General features: G+C 36.5%; 3 protein-coding genes across 3 annotated transcripts; all 3 read left to right on the top strand.

Annotated features, from left to right (window-relative positions):
* Nucleotides 1-1,428: 1,428 nt before the first annotated feature.
* Nucleotides 1,429-10,175, top strand: LOC108242619 (GATA zinc finger domain-containing protein 14). Its single transcript, XM_017427581.3, has 5 exons — nucleotides 1,429-2,871; nucleotides 4,196-4,961; nucleotides 5,586-5,836; nucleotides 6,790-6,969; nucleotides 8,318-10,175. The coding sequence occupies exons 1-5, from the start codon at nucleotides 1,888-1,890 to the stop codon at nucleotides 8,525-8,527; spliced, it is 2,391 nt and encodes a 796-aa protein (XP_017283070.1). The 5' UTR covers nucleotides 1,429-1,887; the 3' UTR covers nucleotides 8,528-10,175.
* A 762-nt stretch (nucleotides 10,176-10,937) lies between these two features.
* On the top strand, nucleotides 10,938-16,757 carry LOC108242651 (C-type lectin domain family 6 member A-like). Its single transcript, XM_017427616.3, has 6 exons — nucleotides 10,938-11,001; nucleotides 12,273-12,362; nucleotides 13,230-13,394; nucleotides 14,356-14,507; nucleotides 15,453-15,577; nucleotides 16,097-16,757. The coding sequence occupies exons 1-6, from the start codon at nucleotides 10,938-10,940 to the stop codon at nucleotides 16,248-16,250; spliced, it is 750 nt and encodes a 249-aa protein (XP_017283105.1). The 3' UTR covers nucleotides 16,251-16,757.
* An 80-nt stretch (nucleotides 16,758-16,837) lies between these two features.
* Nucleotides 16,838-19,764, top strand: LOC108242622 (cytochrome c oxidase subunit 6B1). The gene is made up of 4 exons (XM_017427585.3): nucleotides 16,838-16,922; nucleotides 17,760-17,875; nucleotides 19,109-19,209; nucleotides 19,617-19,764. The coding sequence occupies exons 2-4, from the start codon at nucleotides 17,770-17,772 to the stop codon at nucleotides 19,668-19,670; spliced, it is 261 nt and encodes an 86-aa protein (XP_017283074.1). The 5' UTR covers nucleotides 16,838-16,922; nucleotides 17,760-17,769; the 3' UTR covers nucleotides 19,671-19,764.
* Nucleotides 19,765-20,908: the final 1,144 nt, after the last annotated feature.

Below are 20,908 nucleotides of genomic sequence, written 5' to 3'. Positions count from 1 at the left end.
CATTAGGTGTGAATTGGATCAGATAAGATGGTGACTGTAGTACACTTCAATATCAGTTAGCATCACAGCTTTTTTCTTGCAGTAAAATAGGTGAATTGATTTTAGTCATATGCATTATGATGCTCTTCAGACTTGTGTGGGATACCATGTGTCGCACCAAAGTATCATGTCTCCTAAATCTCCTCTAATGTTGTCTTTAAGTATCAGACAGCAGGGCTTGATGTCAAGTTAAGTCTCTTGTCTGCTGCCTGCTTTTTTAAACGTTTCCGTGTTTCAACTATAAACGAGAAAACCTCCTTAATAACTCAAAGTCCATTAGATATTTGGTGTTTTTGAAAAAAGTAAGTAAAGTTATTATTTAAACATCAAACAAAAATTGCATACTATCACATACATTTGAATCATTGTGTTTGTTTGGTTTTTGTACTGCATTTTAATTTATTTTTCTCATGAGGACAATGTCAAAGAAACGACTGTGAGACTCAGTTGTTTGCACTTCATGGTCTCATTGGGTGTTTAAACTAGTGATAGGCTATAAAGATAAGGAGCTTAGAAGGAAAAACAGCTTATGTGTTCTGAAACTTTTTCTTCTTGGCATTGCATCCAGCTCTGTGGTGAGTCTGCTGGACATTCAACTCTCGTTGTTTCATAAATGAAAGACTTTAGACATTCGACCTATCTCATACTTCCTGATAAAGGTATTTTTTTAGAAGATCAACTAGTAATGACATGCACATTAAGCCATAAATATAACTGAACTGTTGTTGAGTTTATTAAAATCCTAAACTTGTTTCCCTGATAGATTACATATAAAATGGTCACATTTTTTCATCCCTAGACAGAATTTGATTTGTTTGATTCTTAATAAATAAACAATCAGAGATTTCGTCGCATGTAGAGCCAAGCATGGAGGAGCTTTTACCTTTATTCATAAAACACTGGTAGGAATGTCAGTGTTTTGTATAAACACAAGCTTTCATTCTGCAAATTACTGGATTTTAAGGTCAAAATAATTAGCTCTGACCTGCTGTAGACCTGAAGATCACCCCCACCAACCTCCCCTTGGCACTGTCTACCTGCACGTCACTGATCTTATCCTATATTCACTTTGCCCTAAACAAGTGACATTGGTGGATTAAAGGAGTGATAAACTGAAATATAAATGGTTATCTATACAACCACATTTTGAGCAATATTCTACTTTTTTTCTCTTATACTTTGAACCTTATCAAACTCTTATTTTGTTTAATTTCCTTTCTTTGCTTTTGACAGTTAGTTTGAATCATTTGAATATGGTCCAAGTCTAAAATATTACAAATTATTATCAGTGCTTTGTTTCTTTAGTTGGTTAATACAGTTGCATTAAGGCCTTTGTTCTCTTGAATTTTAATTTCGTTTTTTTGTTTTCTCTGTCTCCAATAGGAAGTGTTTCACTTGGATTTGGTGGATGTTTATATGCTGAAGTTAAATGGATTATCCTCAGATGTCAAGTGCAGGAAGTTCTTGGAGCCAAGAGTGATCACTTGTCTGGCATTGGACCAACACCTGATCCCTGAGTGGGTAGAAGATCCTATTAAGATACATCAGCCAAGCTCTCTTAGCCTGTGAAATCACTATGAAGCCAAGAAACTTTGCCTGACTCCTCAAGGTTGTCTTGAAGACAACAGATAAAGATTATGATATCAGTATTTTTGAACCTCTGAAACTATTTAAGTCCATTTTACTTATTATCTTTTATGCTGTCTGAGAGGAGATTTCATCTGCAGCATTTTTGTTGACATGTTATGTCCCAACTCAAATTATCTCCATTCATGGTTTTCTCATCTGCAAAACTAATATATCTGAAAACAGTAAATTTTCCAGAAATTCGTGTCATTCCAACCAATTATGGCCAGAGACAATGGTCCATTGAGCCTCACGCCTTCTCTTGCAAAACACCAGCAATGGATTGGACACTCTTTGAGGTTTTTCCTTATTCCTCTGCGCTCTATAATTTTCTATTACTTCCTGTCATGTGCTGCTGCAGCAGGTATGCCTGGCAAGGAACATGACTATGGAATTAGCCCCAAATTTATTTGTACTCCAATCCCTCCAGAGGCAGACCCTAGTTGCTACCCACCACCCACTGTGGCCCATGGGCCGAACAGTAACAGCCAGAGTAATGACAACAGTGGTGGCAGCCATCGGTCCTTCATGTCTGATGAGGCTCAAACTACTATTTTGCACCTGCGTGAGAGCCTTGTGAGGCAGAAGGAAACCATCCTGGACCAGCGGGAGACCATCAGAGAACTTACTGCCAAGCTCACCTTGTGCGAAGGCTATGGGGGTCATCATAGCACCAGTCATCATGACAACCACCATGAAAAATACAGTCATTACGGCACTCACCACAACAGTCATCTTGCCAACCATAATAGTCACCCCGATGATCACCATGGACATCATGACAGCCATCATGACAGCCATCATGGTAGCCATCATGGTACCCATCACGACAGCCATCATGCCAGCCATCATGGCAACCATCATGAAATGCATCATGGCAGCCTTCACGGCATCCATCATGGCAGCCATCATGACAGCCATCATGGCAGCCATCCTGATGGCCATCATGTCAGCCATCATGACATCCATCACGGCAGCCATCATGACAGCCATCATGGCAGCCTTCCCGACAGTCATCATGGACCATCATCGTTGCATCATGGGCCCTCAACACATCATGGCAGCGAGCTCCACCACTCCACCAGCAGTCATGAAACGGAACTAGAACAACCAAAGGGGTCATCATACAGCAAATTCAGCTCCTTTTCTGCTGAACAGACAGGAAAAACACTGCAAACTTTAAAAGAAAGGCTGGAAAACTTGCAGGTGAGTTAAAGACAATGAATTCTAAGGTGCTTTTGAATGTAACACCATAGTCGAGCTTAAGCTAAAAGTCAGTTGGACATAAAAATTATTTTGAGTAGTGAAGGCTTTGGCAATTGTCTATTGGATATTGATGTATGCCTGAACCAATTCAAAAGTCGTTTTTGACTGATATTTCATTGTCTCTATGGCATTTTTTCCTCAGAAAAACACTTATCATAAGGTTTGAAGAAACAACCTGTTGCATTTACCAAACTAACTACTTGAAGACTTGCGCAGATAAATTAATTCTTTTAGAAATTACACTAGCAGAACTACAAGGTATGAAAAATACAACTTTATTTCAACACATGTTGCCTCTTGGAACAATAGACAGTGGCTTTTTTATATGTAGTCAAAAATTTGACTTTAAATAATTAAAACCCCTTTTGTTTGTAAAGGAAATTCTTTCTTAGAAATGCACTATTTTTGATCAGTTAAAAACTGATGTCCAGTTGTTTCAAATTGTAAAATAAAACAAACATTAATGATGGCTAAAAATCTTTCACTTGTAAAGTAAAGTTTGTATTTTTGTTACTTACAAATCTTTACCTTTAAATGAGTACATTTGTAGCTCAGTTTATTGTTTAAAACACGTTTGTTTTGTGAACATTGTTTATGATGCATTGTCATAAAGAAGTGTGGTAGATTTTTGACCTTCTTCCCAAACATCTGTAAAGACATTTATGTGCTTGTGCTGTCTCACATTTTGTGACCCCTGGTATCACCTTGGCAAACATCTACATCTACTTGTCTGGGAGTCCTAATAATGCAGGTGTTCTCAGAATACACTCAAGGAATTTGCTGTGAGAAATCTCCTTCAATGTCCCTGCAAGGTGCCAGACAAAACACAAGCGGTGCCAGGATTTACTTTGTGTCACTCCCTCCTTTAACAAGATGTCTACACTACCAGCCTCTGGTCGTGCACCGAAGGGTGCTAGCCAGCCTCACCTTCAATTATGTTTATCCACCCTGACGAAGCTATTATTCATGGCGTGTGCTAGCAGGGAACAAAGCCGGATTTGCCGGTGAGGAAGTTGAGAACAAGCACAGTAGAGAGGAAGAAGAATAAACTTAAAGCTGAAGTGTTTTTTTTTACTGAACTTTTGAATGCCATACCCCAGTTCTTCCTTACTCAATTTGCAGCAAATACATTGTGGCTCCTTAGTCCTTTTTATAATTTTATGATGTACGTTTACTTTTTTCTTTTGGACAAAACAAGAGAAGATATTTCCAACCTGTACAGGCTCTTGGAAACATTTCTAATCACTGTTTTTTGTGTCTATAGGCCAGGAACTCCTCCAGCTCCTACTCAAGCTCCCTGAGAGAACTTCTTCAGAGGAAGATCAGTTCTTTAGAAGAGCAATTACACAGTTACTACAGAGACCAACATGTGTCCACTCATCATAACGATCACCATGGACATCATCATGTTGACCATCATGACAGTAACCACAGCAGCAGCCACAATATTGGCCATAATTATAATCACCACAGTGGCCACCATGCCACTGGCCATCTTCATGGCCACCATGATGACCATTACAACACTGGCCATCCTCATGGCCACCATTATGACCACCATGGCACTGGTCACCATGAAGACCACCACAATGGCCACCACAGCAACCACCATGGTAGCCACATATACCACCATCACAGCAGTCATCATGACAATCCATATCATGACCACCACTACGACAGGCTCCATGGCCATCATTATGGTCACCATGACAACCATCACAGCAGCTACCACAATGGCCACCACAATAACCATCACGATAGCACTCATCATGACCCTCACCATAGTTATCACCATGGACACTATGACAAACATCATGATGGCCACTATGGAGACCATCATGGAACTAGCCACCATGGAACTGACCACCATGGAGATCACCATGGAAACCATCACCATGGAAATGACCACCATTATGACAACGATCATCCACAGCACCTTCCTTTTACTAGTAAGGAGACAGGTTTACAGGGCACCAATCACAGCAAGCTGGAAACAGTTCTCAGCCAACTACACCACAGCAATGACCAAGGTATACATGTTATACACACATACACACTGCACACACACACACAAGTGTGTATTGTTGCTTAGTCTCATTTGAGTTAGAGCAACTGAAAGTATGAGCATATTGTTTTATCTTTTACCTTGTCCCAGTATCATAATAACATTAAAAGCAAGTGAGAAACAAAAATAATTGGATTCATGCTCATATTTAAAAATATAGCTTTTAAGGTACTTTATTTCTGCAAGAGATTTCTATCATGCACACACTTCATTAGTACATTATGCAAATCAGCCCATGACTGTTAGTGCAGAGGAAATCAATATATAATGTGCATGGGTGTTGTGAGAGAATGCACTTGTTTTAAGGCAGGTCTATTTTTTTCTTTCTAATTGTGTGCACGATCAAATGTCTAAAACAACAAGCCCCCTAGTTTTTCAGACTTAAATCTAAACTGCCAAAACACAACAAAACTGGCCATGTCAGCTGAAGAAATTATAGAAGGTACTGGGTCAGACAGGTGATCTACTAAATCCCTTCAGCATGCCCAACGAAACCATTGGACTTTCAATAACACACTAGTGTTGCTGTTGTTGTTTCCTTTAGGATTAATTGCATGAATCTAATTGTTTTTTTTCTTAATCTTTACAGGAAATCACAAGAAGCTTAAGAGTCCCAGTGCTTTTCTGCTTGATTTTCCAATGAGAACCAATTACATGTACGCCAGGATGAAGCAATCAGTGGTCAATGAGATTTTCGCCCTTACCATCTGTCTGTGGCTAAAGCCTAGGGAAGGTCCTGGCCTTGGCACGCCCATCTCCTACGCTGTGCCCGGGCAAGCTAATGAGCTGGTGCTTATGGAATGGGGCAGCAACCCCATGGAGCTGCTCATTAACGACAAGGTAACTGCAATGTATTGTAGTGTTGTACAGAAACATGAGCCATAAAGTTTGTTTCAAACTGACATGTCGCTACATCAAACTGCAATCTCAGCGATGGGACAATTCACTTTCTATGTCGCAGTTCAGAAGAACAGTGTCTAAAAGTTGCTTTATAAAATGACATATTTAGTACTTTTAGCTGCACAAATTAACACAACAAATTGCTCAATTGTCAAGTCACCAGATTCTAACAATCAAGATTTAAAGAAAGATTTTTGGTTTTCTGTAATTTATATTTCTTAAAGAGTGCTTCATTAGGAATCCAAAAGACTGACACAGTAATTCATTTGTTCTGGACAGAAATGGCCCTAGATGTCTTAGCTTAGGTGACATTGACCCAAAAATAAATTGCTGACACATAAAGAATTAAATTATTCTGTTAACTCCTTAAACTTTTTTTCTCCGAAAAGCTAATAACAATTCTACCCTTGAACGGAAGACAGATGGCTCCGTTTGTTCATTACTTGCCTCAGAACTGGGTGAAGTGATGTCAACAGACAAATCAGCAAAGCAATTAATCTTGTTATTGTCTTGTACTGGCTGACCTAATTGTTTGTAGGAGAGACCGGGGAGATAAACTGTCATGCTTGTTGTTTGTGAGTCACATATGGGGCTGTGATCAAATTAATTGATGACAAAAGGAGATGGTCTGTAGTAAATTAATTTTCTAGTGTCTAAGGAAATGTGTTGAGTAGAGATAATGTTTGTTTGTTTTGTTTTTTGTTGTTGTTGTTTTGCTTTTTTTTTTTTTTTTACATAAAACACAAGTATAGCCAAACTTGAAGAGTTAAAACATTGTATATGAGAGGCTACAAATATAGATCCTTGAGGTACACAAAATATAGGGTGGTTGTTTATTTGTGGGTGATTGTTGTCTTTCTCACTTAATGTTTTTCTTCTCATTTGTTTGTCAGGCGGTGACATTGCCAATAAATATAATGGACGGAAAGTGGCATCATGTCTGTGTGACATGGTCAACAAGGGATGGAGTTTGGGAGGCCTATCAGGATGGTGTGAAGAAAGGTGCTGGACAGAATCTGTCAGCCTGGCACCCCATACAACCAGGAGGGATCTTTATCTTGGGTCAGGAGCAGGTCAGTCAATCAGCGGGCTTTCTAACAATGGATGTGTAGGAGTGGGAATCTTTAAGCACCTCACAATTTAATTCAGTTATGATTCAGAGGGATACAATGTCATTATAAAATTATTATCGATCTATGTCAGTTCATCTATAAATACACTTCAAACAAAATCCTGAGCACAGACCTAAGATAAACAAAAACTATACTGCAGTTTAAACCGGTTTTATTCAAAGAAGACAAAAAATGAGTCAAAATACTGAGTACAGTGTCATAAGATTCGGTGGCAATAAATGTTCAAGCATCACACGTTAGAGCTGTCTGACCCACTTTCTACATCTTTGTTTTTGGTCTTGTTCTGGAGTGTGGGAATGGCTGTGTTAGTATAGCTTTAACATAGGATGATCATCATTGTCATTATCACTATTGCAGATCCAAAGGGTGCAACAGAGTGCACAAGCTCTGGCTTTCAACAACTTAATGCAGCCACAAATCGTTCACATTAAAAGTTGCAGTAGAGTTTGTGATTCACTTTGTCTTTTCTGAGTTAAGTGGAAACCTTGACGTTGCTCACTCAATGGTCCTCTGATTAACAGTGGTGGCTAAATGTGTACACAACTTGCATATCAAGTTGCTCTTGTTAATGTCATTTTTTCTTCCAATCACTGGCTTTCAGTGCAGAAGGTGCCATTTGTATGTCTCAATCAGCCATCTCATATTCTGTTTTCTGTTGTGTGCACGCCATGAACTTTCTGAGTGCTGCGCTTCTACAATTCAGATGTTCTGCCTTTTGTGTTTCTCAAGATGACAAATATTAACATTAAGTAAGAATCAGCTTTTGACATTTTTAACACATAGCGATGCATCAAAAATTCGACTAAGCCCCTCCATCCCTCGTATCAGTCTGCGTTTGTTAAGATTTTTACAATAAATCGAAGCTATCAAAGGCTAGAATAAGTTTGTTTGTTTTCATAATATAGTGTACCTATAAAGACACAATTAATGAGACACATTTAGAAAAATTATCAGCTTGGCTTGATGTCTCATGCTAACTGAAAACAAAAAATCTCTTTCATCAGAATCCTAGTCTCTCAGCTAAATGTTAGGTAATTAAAAATGATTTCTAAAATGGAAAAGACTAATCTTAATTGTTTACAGAAGATAAGAAACTGACATTTGAATGTGCTACAATGGAGTATTTTAGATGCTTCATGAAAAGCAGTTGCCACATTTCAAGTAAAATAAAACGTTTGTTGTGTAAATTGCATGTTTTATCATTTTAAGGGCATTTTCTTCTTTATTTGCTTTCCTCATTTGTTCAACATTTGAAATAATTTAACAATCTTTTCCCATTTCTCCACAGGATACAATGGGAGGTCGTTTCGACGTCACTCAGTCCTTCACTGGAGAGTTATCAGATCTCCAGTTCTGGTCCAGAGTCCTGACAGCCAATGAGATTCACACCCAGGCGACCTGTGGAGGCCACCTCGTGGGTGACGTCATGTCATGGTCTGAAGAATGGGTAGAAGTTCACGGAGGGCTTGCTGAGCTTCCTTTCGACCCTTGCCACTAAAGACAAACACTGAACCCCCCACAAGCAGAGCTGTGGGATCATATAACAAAATGCATGTGTCAAAAATGGATGGAGAGTGGAAAAATATAATCTTTCTGCCTTCTCCACCTACATCTTCTCTTCCGTGTTCTTAGCAGGACGGCTTTAAAAGCTCCAAGAGCACGAAGCTCCAGATTTACTGCCTGTATGGTCACGACTGCGGCTGCTCTGAGGGATTCTTCACACATAATTGGATTTCCTTTCAACAGAACAGCTCCAGAGGTTGCTGGCTGCTGTTAACTAGCTCGCTGCGACCGACATAAACATTACAGAGGGGGAAAGGAAACTAACAGGAACAAGAAAAGAAACATGCATACGGCACCTGTAGTGATGATGTTGCTGCAGGATATTTTTTTGTACAGTGCAGATTGAGTTTGACATGGACATAGCATGACTTAATAATGTTGTTTTTTTTACACATAATATTAGTATTTCATATTGAAACTAATGCAGGGTTTTTCTAGAAAGGAAAATTAAAAGTTTTATTTAATTTAAAAATGTAATGTGCATTTTGTCGATTTGTTCTTTCTGTAAGTGGATTGCTGTCGGAGGTTTCTTATGTAATAGCAAAACAGTTGAAAGTCAGGTGTCACACGATGGCGTCAAGCCACGGAACGGCATCAGTAGAGGTTAACCTGCCCTCAACGTGTCAGCACCATAATGCCGATGTCTCCCGATCAACCGGTGGCTTACGGCGGGGATTTACCTGTGAACACCTGATCTGATCCTGCCTATTTCCAACCAGCTCAAACCAACACATACAGACCTACACACGCTCAGAGACAGTGAAGAACCGAGAAGGCATTCCTGATCCCATGCCAGTTGTTAACGCTTGACTCGCAAGTTTTTATTATGAAAAAAAAGCTTTTTGTACTATTACACTTTAACTGATATCTTGTTTTAAATTATTAAATATTATTTGTCACATAGCATATAAGTAAAAAGGAACATAGGGTTTTCCTAATGTCTACTTGATTTCTGTTTATAGAGTCCAGTTTTGGTGATAAACTGCTCTGTTCCAGGTCCACTCAGAGTCAGGCTGCCTTGTGTTGACCTGTCTTTGTTGAGCGTAAAACAAGGATATCTATTGTTCTCATGTTGATAAAATCTCCCAACATTTGGGCAACAGCATTTTAAATCCTTTGCTGTAAATATTTGCAAAACCCTTCTTTGTAATGCCAAAGTAATAAGCACTTTGATTTCCTTCTCCTGTTTTTGTTTTTGTTTATTTCTCTCTCCTGGTTAGTGGGCCATATGTGTTTATTTGAAACTTTTTTTTTCTGTTTTTCTCCTTTAGACCTAAAATAATGTCTAGAAATGTATTATATATAAGTTTATTCTTGCTATTCAAATGAGAAGTACAGTTTTTATTCTCGCCTTTGGTGTATGTTCTAACATTTGATAGCATTTGTCTTGTTTATTTTTATGTCTTTTGCTGTAAATATAAAGAAGTATTACAGAGTGTTTAAAAAACATTCCCTCCCTCGTGTGTAAGCCAAAAATATAGAGAGAGCTGTAAAACTTAAATCTGAAAGATGATGTTCAATGAATATTGGTAAGTATTTGTACATATGTAAAGATTTTAAATAAAACAATTTATAATATTAAACTAATTTCTTTATGCTTCATAAGGACCCCAAAGCCCCAAAGGACCTTAAACCAAACTGATTTAGTCATTTTTGTTTGCAAACTCAGAAAATATCAGAAACAAACTGCCAGTAAACCGTCCAGCTTTTAAATATTTAGATTAACTCAACACATTTTACATCATCTTGAGTTTTTTTTATTGTTGTTGGAAGAGAAGTGAAGCCGTTTTCTCAGCGACACATCGTTTCAACTTCCTTCATTCAGGGCCAGACCCCAAAACAAACAAACTAAAACAACCCCTAAATGAACTTTAACAAATAGAATAAAAGCTTTGCAAAGTTTTGGAGATTCTGTTAGTGTAAAACAATGTTTTCCAGGTTTTAACTGTTTGTGTCGTTTTTAAACAGTTAGAGCTCATCAAAATGGTGCACACACACAAAGTTGGGAATAGCACTTTAAAGACCTGCTGAATCAGAAGCCTACATCAGTGTCGTGTGTTTTCTTAAAGCAGACATCCTCTTGAAAGTGTCTCTTCCTGTGAGACTTGCCTCCTTATCAGACTCGGCTCTTCTTTGCATCCGGCTGCAGCGAAGCCTCTATTTACATTTTTATTCAAGATAAAACTCATAATTTACCATCACACTCCGGGTTGTCCTTTGTGCCTGCAGCTGGGCTCTTTGGGGTTTCAATTGATTCAGGGAGCTAGTTAAACACACAGAAGTTAAACATTAATGTCCCAAAACGTTTAAACTTCACCTGGGTGTGGATTCTCTGTTGGATCAGCATGGGAGTGAATAATGGATCGACTTTCCTGGAAGAAGAAAACCTTGAACCTGCTGCAGACAAAAGTAATTTAACTTTCTTTGTTTCTGAAATTTAGCGTGGATCATGTCAGTGTTTGCTCTTGAACAACTGAAAACAGTGAGTTTTTATCGTGACAAATGATCACGTCCTGTTGGTGGATTGTTCATTAACGTGTTTTAGATAGGATATCATTCTATCAAAATGTGTTTATTAGGGTCAAGTGTCTTTTAGAAGAATACTGCAAAAACATAAGTGTTTGCTAATTATTTCAATAATGAGCTCATTCACATGATTGTTTTCATGTTTCGTGCAATCAAACTACATGAGCGCACTTTAAGCCATTTTTAGCCATCAAAGCGCTCGGCTCATTCAGGAAATAAAAACTATTACTTTTGGTTTTTGTAACATTTAGATTTTTCAAAATATTTTATGACTATATTTACAAATATTTTCCCACTAGAAATAAATTGAAAATTCCTTCAAAAAACATTTTTTCCTCTTTGAAACCTGCCTCAGTGCTCTTGTTCAGCTTGCTTTGTCGTCTTATGCAACTTTTAGTTTTTAGCTAATTTTCTGCCACTCTTAGCTTTTAGCTAGCCTTTTGTAACGTTCAGCTTTTATTGAGCCTTTTGCTACTTTTAGCATTTAGCTCTTGTTTGCTAATTTTAGCTTTTAGATACCCATTTGCTACCAGCCTTTTGTCACTTTTAACACATTTTCACTGTTTTGTTACTTTTAGCTTTTAGCTAGTATTTTGCTATTTTTAGTTACTGTCTTGAGAGCATTTTTGCTACTTTTTGTCTTTTAGCTAGTGTTTTGCTCCTTTTAGCTTTAATAATTCAGTTTCATCTTCTGCAGCAAAAGTCATTCAGCACTCAGCGTTCACCGTTCAATTCAGTTTGAATTTATTGTTCTAAACAACAATACAGTTTATAATAAAAATACTTCTGCAAACCCAGTTTACCCCCAGTGGTTTCTGGCCATGCTGATAGTTTTGGTTGCATTTGATCTTTTAGGAAGCAACTTATTTTTAACAGCTAAGACAAGTTTAATTTGTGATCCAAACATGATTTTTGGCATTCTTTGCAGAAACATTTTACCAGATCCTTAAATTAATCTGCAAACCTCACTGCAAGGATGTGGCTCAAATGTCATCTGCTTGTTTCTCCAAAATCAAACTATCAGCATGGCTGGTTTCTTTCAGAGGTAAGTGGTAAAATGTGGGCAGATTTGGGTGAACTGAGTGTTTTGGTTTGATGAAATGACATTTTTTATGACAATAATGTTCCTTTCTGTCCATGCTGTTGTCTCTCAGGTTCACTCAGTGACTGCAGACTCGTCGCTCATTACTTGTCTCTGCTCTGCTTCCTGCTCACCATGGTGACTCTGCTGCAGACACTCTGCTGTGAGTTTGTCGTTTTATTTAAGAGAATAATACCACCTCACGGTGACTGGGGTACAAGTATACAGACAAAGCCTCAGTGGTCATTGATTTTACTAGTTTCTCAAAGTTCTCCATAAAATTCAAACATCAACCTTTCAGAAGATTTTCCCTGATTTTAGTGAAGTTAAAGGTCATAATGTTACTTGTCGAAGTATTTAGTGATTTTAGGAGACTTATTTGCTCTTTCACCCTGAGGGTCAAGCACTGACGCTTGTTTGTTTTCTTGATGTACGTCACAAATGTGGTCGCCCACGCTGATGAATCATCTGAACAGATTTATTTTCTACAGTCGTGTAGATTCTGCACTGCTGATCTCTCAAACATGCATTCACCTTCAAAATAATAGATTTTTGATTTTTTTTTCCATTGTATTTGCATAACATTTACAGATTATGTATTAGATGAAAAAATAAACTACCCACCTCTTGTATGTTTTATAGAAGATACTGTGAAGTGGTGACAGCCAGATTAGCAATTCAAGAATATAAAAAAAAAAGATATTTGGTTTTTTTTATTGAAAAATGTTTCAGGATTGATCCATTATCCATTATTATTACAATCCAAAACACAGGAAGGAGAAAAGAAAACTATGTTCCTGAACATTTAGTATTTTGTACAACTGAAGCCTGCATGAATGTTTAACTTTAAGAGACAGATGTGGGTTTCAACAGTTTTGTAGCTTAAAGTCTATTTTTTACAGTTTCTTTTTTGGTACTTTATTGTAAAACTGCTTTGTTTTGTACTGCAAACAAATAATTTTTGCACATTGGAAGAAGACTGGATGTTAAAACTTGCATATTTCTTTTCTTGTTGTGTGTGAAACCACAGTGGTTCAGATCATCTGGACGTCTCAGTCCCAGGCGTCCCTGCAGGAAAACAAACTGAGAGATCTGAAAAACCAGCTGGAGAAGCTGAACCGCTCACATGAGCTCCTGTTCAGCCGCTATCCGGCTCTGAAGCAGTACTGCCCCGTCAGCAACTCCAGCACCGGAGGTGAGTGGGTTTCTGCACGGAGACGGGCTGGAAAATATCACAAACTTCTGCTTGTAAAAGTGGATGAATGAGGGGGAAAAAAAGAGCTTAAAATCAGAGTTTTTTTTGTTTTTTTTAAGTTTTTCTAAAAGGCAACAAAGTTCCAACAGGAATTTCCAGATCAAATCTGTAAGCTGAACAAATAATTAACAATATATGAGAAGCAAAAAATTAACTTTGTTGAAACCACATTTTCTTGTTGTATTGTTGTATGTTATTAGATTATGTATACATTTAAGGGTTTTTTTTTTGTTTTGTTTTTAACAAACTGGTTAAAAATAATGGTTTATTAATAGAATGAAAAAATAGATAAATGGTTCAGTGTTTCTGTTGAGTATGAAGCTATTCATATAGTTGGGTGAGTTTAAGAGAAAATGAATACAAAGTGTGAGTGAAACTGAGTTACTTCACTTCCATTTCTGAGATTATCAGGTACCCCTTTTCTAATAAAAATTTGAAAATAAACAACATTCATAAAACTTTACTGAATTTCTAAAACTCCTCCATCTTTGTCCTTGAAGTCCATCTTATTATTGAAGCATTAATTGCATCAATTTTTTATTGTATAAGTTTTATTTGGCCTAGATTAAAACTTTATTTTCTAAAACATTTTTTAAACAAAAAAGTGTTTTTGTTTTGTTTTTATTTGGACTGAATTATTTAATGATTGCACAGAAGTAGTTTAATTTAAACATTAAAAAAGTAATTTTGGACATAACTTCAGTGTTGTTTCAAAAATAAACTTGGGTAATGTCTAGAAATAGTTAAACTAGTTTAGTTTTACAGATACAAATGTTAAAATTTGAGAGTATTTAAAGTGTACAGAGGACTAATGGAGCTAAGAGAAGAATAAAACAGGTTTATTTTCTTGAACTGGGTTTATTCTGCCTCTTTTTATTGTGATCTTCCTTTCTTCAAACAGAAAGACATTGCAGACCATGTCTGGCTGGTTGGACACCTCAGGGACAGAAATGTTTCCTCTTCAGTGAGGACAGAGCTGACTGGATCAGCAGTCAGTACCAGTGCATGTCACTGGGGGGCGCTGTGGCCACAATCAAGACTGAGGAGGAGCAGGTGAGCCCCCTTTGCCCCCTGCTGTCACCGCAGAGGCTTTTCTAAGACATTTCTGGTCAAAAAACAAATTTTAGTTCATTTATAATCACAGCACTCTTTCAGCTGTTAAACATGAAGAGTCAATGAGTGTGTTTTTGTTTGTTTGTTTGTTTGTTGTTGTTGTTTTTACTTTATTGTATAATCTCCATAATTCCAGTTGTAAACATACAACCCAATTCTGAAACAGTGATTGACAGATATTGTGTAAAATGAAAATTAAAACGGAATTTTATGATTTGCAAATCGCATAAACATCAAATATTTAAACTAAGAAATGATACCATATTTTTAAAGTAAGGTCATTTAAAAAAGAAACTTGGGACAGGATCAACAAATGGCTGTAAAGGTAAGTGGTACAAAAACAGAAAAACTTGGAGGAGCATCAGCTCAGCTCCTACATGTTTGTTAGAAGAAATGGAGATGCTTAAGATTATAAACAAAACCCTGTTCCAACTTTCTGAGATGTGCTGCTGCCATAAAATTAAAAAACATTTTGTTTATTTTCTACTAACTGTGAGGATTTCTGAGTTTTAACATTTGACATGTTTACTGTTTTAAACTGTGGATAAAATTTGGGTTTATGAGATTTGCAAACAATTGGATTGTGTTTTTACATTTTTTACAAAGTCCCAACTTTTTCAGGATTGTGGTTTTATGAGATGCTGTTTCTGATATATAAGCTGTTAGGAGCCACATGTTGCCAGATATAGATAAGATAAGTGAGACTGGTTTAAAATAGATTCATGTCTGGGGGAGTGGAGCTGCCTGAGGTCATCTGTGGTTTTGTCTTTCACTTAGTTTAACGTACACATATCACACTTTCTGTCCAACGAACATGAAACAAACCTACTGAAGAGGAAACTGAGAAATTCAAATGTCGCCTCTCGTTTCTGACATGTTTCTCAGATGTTTCTGTTTCAAACGGCTCAGACTTGGAGACAGGGAGACTCCTACTGGCTCGGCCTGAGGAGGAGCAGCACGGACGGGGCCTGGCAGTGGAGCGACGGGACCCCGCTGGAGGAAAGACCTCAGTGAGTGTGGTGACAAGAAGAGGAGGAGGAGGAGGAGGAGGAGGAGGCAGGGAAGGGAAGGGTTCAGGAGGGTCAAGCAGTGCAACGAGCCAGAAGTCACTGATCTCTGTGGCTTAAAGCTTATGACAGTTTGATCACATGTTGACCTGTCAGGTCACCCAGCTACGGAGACAGCTCCGAGTAAATCAAATATTTCTATGTGAAAATGGGAGGTCAGCATTACGGAAAAACTCTTTATTTCTACTACTACATTAAATTATCAAACCAAATAAAAGTCAACAAAATAAAATTAAAAATATCTTGATTCATATAGTCTGTATTGACCTAAAATATAAAGTAAATGGAAGTATGATGAGGTAATTGCAAAAAACTTTAATTTGCAGTGGATTCCAGCTGTAGGATTTTCAACGATTTGGGGGATTAAAAACCAGTGGGAGCCTGCTTCAATTACATAATGGAGTGGGACTGGTTGCCATGGCGACAGATTAAAGTCTGTTGGGGGTTCATTTTATTTTGCAGGTTTTGGGAGCGAGAGCCAGGTATGGCAGCAGAGGGCAGCAGGCTGTGTGGTCGACTCACCCCGGGAGAAAACTACCGGAGGAGCTGGTTCTCCTCCAGGTGCTCCGCTCAGCTGAGGAGGATCTGTGAGAGGAGGAGGGCGACGCTGCAGTGACACAAGACAAGATTTAAACCCTTTCCCACTTTTTTTTTTTTTCTTCTTCTTCCAGTTTACATAATCCCTCCTCCTCAGACTCTTTGCATGGATAAACAGACTGCACTGCAGTTCTTCTTTATTTATTTATTTCAAATGTTTTTAATTAAAATGTTGCAGTTTTTTTATTTATTTATGTCCACTTTATCAATATCTGTGTTCTTTAAATCTGAATTCTGAATTATTCTTGTTTTTTTTTTATCCTATAACTTGCCACTGTTATATTCTTCTAGATAATTATTATGAGTAAATTATCATCACATCAAACACAATAAACATTTATATTATTACTGAGGTATTTGTCAGGTTGATTGATGAGTTACTTTGTCTTGACTTTGCTTTATAAATAACTACAGCTTTAATAATATTAGATCTTCTTTGACAAAATATTCTTTTTATTAAGAATAAACTGTAATATTAAATATGGTTAACATGTTTATGTTTGTAAATTAAAAGTAATTTTCATCAGACTGTCTCCATTATTTTACTGTAGTTGCACTTCTTCAAATCGTCCAGCAGAGGGCGGAGTTGTACAATAAATTGATGCGCTGGTGGATTATTTTCCCAGCATGCTTTGTGAGGGAGCAGATTAAAGAAGGTTCTGGGATTACCACCGCGTCTGTCTCCATAAAGGTGACTATTTATCATTTTTCTTTTGTTATCGTTTAATATTCTGAGTTGTGTTTTATCTTACTTGAATTAAGGCGGTTAAATGTTCTGACATTTATTTAAATTCTTGTATTTATTCAGATTTTAATTCAGATTCTTCCTCACATCAACAGACGTCTCGTGACCAGATTTAACATTATTTACTAAATTTATCTCTTTAAATTAATGTAGGTGAACAAAACTCAGTTGGCTATTAAAGCAAGTATTTTTAATTTTCACACATTCAGTAACAAAACTGAACAAAAATCCTAAATTTAATCTGAAAATTAATCCTTGTAAACTGTTATTGTCGTGAAGATGTTATTAAAGGTATTTCTTGTATTAAACAATTGGACATCAGCAAAATATATTAATATAAGATCTTCATCTGAGAATGACTTTCTGTTCAGTGGTGATTTAACCAAAATTTACACATTTTTTATTTATCTAATAAGTATTTGTACAATTGGTTTTAATAAAATAGTACTTTCATATACTTACTTAATGTTTTATAGCTCATAGTTTATATTATTAATTATTAATAATAAAAATATAGATTACGGTTCTCATTGAAAACTCTGAAATCAAACATAAAAACATGTTTTACTTTAGTAGTGCGTAGTACATAATTCTGAAATGCGGGTCTGCACTCACAGTAAATAAAGCACTTTAAGATTTTATTTTATTTTGATCTTGAACTGACTTTTATAGGAAACTAAACACACTTTATCTAAAAAAGCAACGTGGTGTAAACTGAATCTTTTCTCTCGTCAACATTTCTTCTGAATGAATTAAAGATTTGTTCATCTGTTTTTGTTCCAGCAGCTGAAAAATGTCTGACAGGATCAACGAGAAGATCCAGAACTACAGAACGGCTCCTTTTGACGCCCGATTCCCCAACACCAACCAGACCCGCAACTGTTACCAGAACTATCTGGGTAAAGAAAAAAAACTGCTTCCCACACTTTAAAGACCGATTCACGACGTCTGCTTTGAGTTATTTATGTTTGTTTGTTTTTATTTCAGAGCTTTTCCTCCTTTCCTCTGAAACTCAGTTAAATGAAGCTTAATTAAGCTTTAGTTTGTAAACTCTATACATTTACAGCAGAAAAGCTGGATTTCTCTGCCTCAGTGGCAGCATTTCCAACCTTATCCACCATTTGAGCACATTCAGAAAGTAATGTAAGGTTTGAAAGGTTTTAAATAAATAAATAAAACCCAGAATCTGTCACTTCCCATCAGACTTCACAGCTCACACAGATGAAGGTTATATAATCTGACATTTAAGGGTTAAAGGTCGGAGCTGCTGGAGCAGACATAAAAACTCTGACAGTTTCATACTTTTCTCAATAAACTGTTTCTCTTTACACTGTTAGAATAACCTGTGAACAACTGAATGACACACTACAAAACCTCTTTCTTTTATAATGTTCTGAGTAAATCTGAATATGTTCTGTCGTGTAGAGAAGATTTAACCTCAGCAAGGAGGTCTTATGGTTGTTTCTCAGCATTTTATACTCTGTCTGTCATTATATTAAAGCTATTTGCTTTAAAAACTTTATTATGATTTCTAAAATCCAGTTTGACAAAGAAATCTGAGGGAGCACTTTACAGTAGAAGAAGAAACTAAATGTTTGTTGCCTGAAGGAGGAGCCAGAGATCCAAGGAGGCAGAAGATGTTTCCATGTCATGATTTATACAACATTTTGTTTAATCAGCGCTCTGTGTCTGAAGCTCTGAAGCTCTTCTCTGAGTGTGGAAAAAGCTGATTTATTGCTTCCAACCTTTCGTTATTTACTTGCCTGGACGTAGTTTTTGTTAGCACAGGGAATAAAATTCAGCGTAAAGGTGAGCAGAAGGTGGTGGATGTATTGAGGAGGTTAAAACACAGACGAGCTGCACCTGTGGACCTACCTTTTCTCATCAGGATATCACTTTTAAAACCTCCTGAAGGATTTATTTTTACTCCTTTAAACCAGACTGAGTTATGACATCTTTTATTTTCATTTTTAGCCAGCACTTTGTTTTAAATTTCATTTTTCGCTGTAATACTTGTATTCTTTTATTGTCTCGTGTATCCCTAGAAGTTTTCTGTGTGCTGCTCTTTGTCAAATCAACGCTCCCATTCCTTCTGAGCCAAAAGCTCCTTTCTGTTTATATTTATGTGACAGATTTCCACAGATGTAACAAAGCTCTGTCAGCCAAACAGCAGGACCCGGCTCCCTGCGAGTGGTACCGGAGAGTGTACACGAGCCTCTGTCCCATGGGCTGGGTATGCCTCTGGGGAGAAATACATACATTTATATATTTATATAAGAACGTGAACTCAGATGGGATAAAGTTAAATATTTACTGATTCCAACTCCCACTTTGAATCACCAGGTTTTGTTTTTACAGATTGGATGTTAATTGTTAATTTGATGTCATTTAAAACTGCTAAAGCTAATGTAGCATTTAGATGTCATGTAGTAAAAGCATTTAATTAACATGAAGGAAAATTTAACAACAATATACAACTCAATCAGCACAAAGTTATAGATGTTTTTAAGATTAAAATAACAAATAAATAAAAATGCATCCTGTCTGGTTTTAGTGTTCTGTTTTTGTTGATTTTATTGTTTTCTGTGAAATATGTGTTTTATGTTATTTTAACGTTTTTTCGTCTTTTCCCTCTTGAAGGTTCAGAGATGGGACGAGCAGCTGGAGGAAGGAAGTTTCGCCGGGAGGATCTGAGGTCACATTTCTTCACCTCATCTCATCATGTTTTACTGAAACCGTCCAGGATTTCTGTTGATTTCATTAAATAAAACAACTTATTTTAAAGTGATGCATGTTAAATTTATCTGTGGTGCTGAATTATTGTTTCACTTCAGCTTGTGAATGGTGCCCATCACCTGTCACACCTTTGTAATGTGATATCAGCTATTTGTGTCTGAAAATCTCACAAAAACACTTAAACTTTTTCTGGCATTGATCAGCAGGTGCTGCCCAGTGGAACCCTGAGGGGACAGAAAAATCAACAAAATTAATTTTCAGTTACTTTATCCCACATTACTTTGAGAGGAAAAGCATCAAAACAAAGGATGGATACGGAGGTCGGTCAAAGAAACTTGGAAAAAACTTTATTTATTGTCATTTATTTTTAGAACTTTCTGATGTAAAAGAAAATATGCAGCAAAGATAATACTACAATTTATGACAGTTGAATATTTGTACATTAGTAAAGCAAAAAAAGGGTTCAGAGGTGAAAACTACATCTACATTTTAGATTTTCCAAAACAAACAAGAGTCTTTGGCACATCTACCAAACTTGAAGTTTTAGTTTTAGTCACTACGCTTTCATCAGGCAATGATTCAAGAATAAAAATATCAATAAAATGAATCATTTGTACTTGTTCTGTAAAAGGCAAATCATAAAATAAATTTACCCTAAAGTTTAAAAGCAATACTTTAAATAAATGGGTCAAAAATAAATGTTTAAAACCCAAAAAATGATGAAACTAAGAAGTTTTTTGTATTTACAGAATGTTTTTGTAATGTTTTGATGTCAATTGTTTAAAATGTTTGTTATATTTTACATCATTTGTGACTTTTTTGTGTTTGTTAGAAACTTCCTGATGATAATTGTAATTCTTGAAATTGTTTATGTTTAAATGTTGCATTAAATTTCTGCAAGTTTAGAGATTTAACTCAACCTGAACTTCTGTTAAACCTTAATACAAAAAAATGTCCATGAATCCTTAAATTTCTAGTACTAACTTCATTTCCAGAAAGTCTAAATCCACAAAACAAAAACAAACTTAAAAAAACAAAAACTCAGTAGTCATGCATTAAACACATTTGAATAAAATTACTTTTTTAAAAACATATTAAAAATGTAACTAATCTTGTTTGGTAATCAAAACTTGGCCCCTGAGTGGCAAACATAAATAATTAGTTTATTTCTCATAATTAGCTGCTCTGCTACAACA

The sequence above is a fragment of the Kryptolebias marmoratus genome, linkage group LG5 (genome assembly GCF_001649575.2).
Source record: "Kryptolebias marmoratus isolate JLee-2015 linkage group LG5, ASM164957v2, whole genome shotgun sequence".
NCBI classification, from domain to species: domain Eukaryota; kingdom Metazoa; phylum Chordata; class Actinopteri; order Cyprinodontiformes; family Rivulidae; genus Kryptolebias; species Kryptolebias marmoratus.
This window is presented reverse-complemented; position numbering and strand designations above follow the sequence as displayed.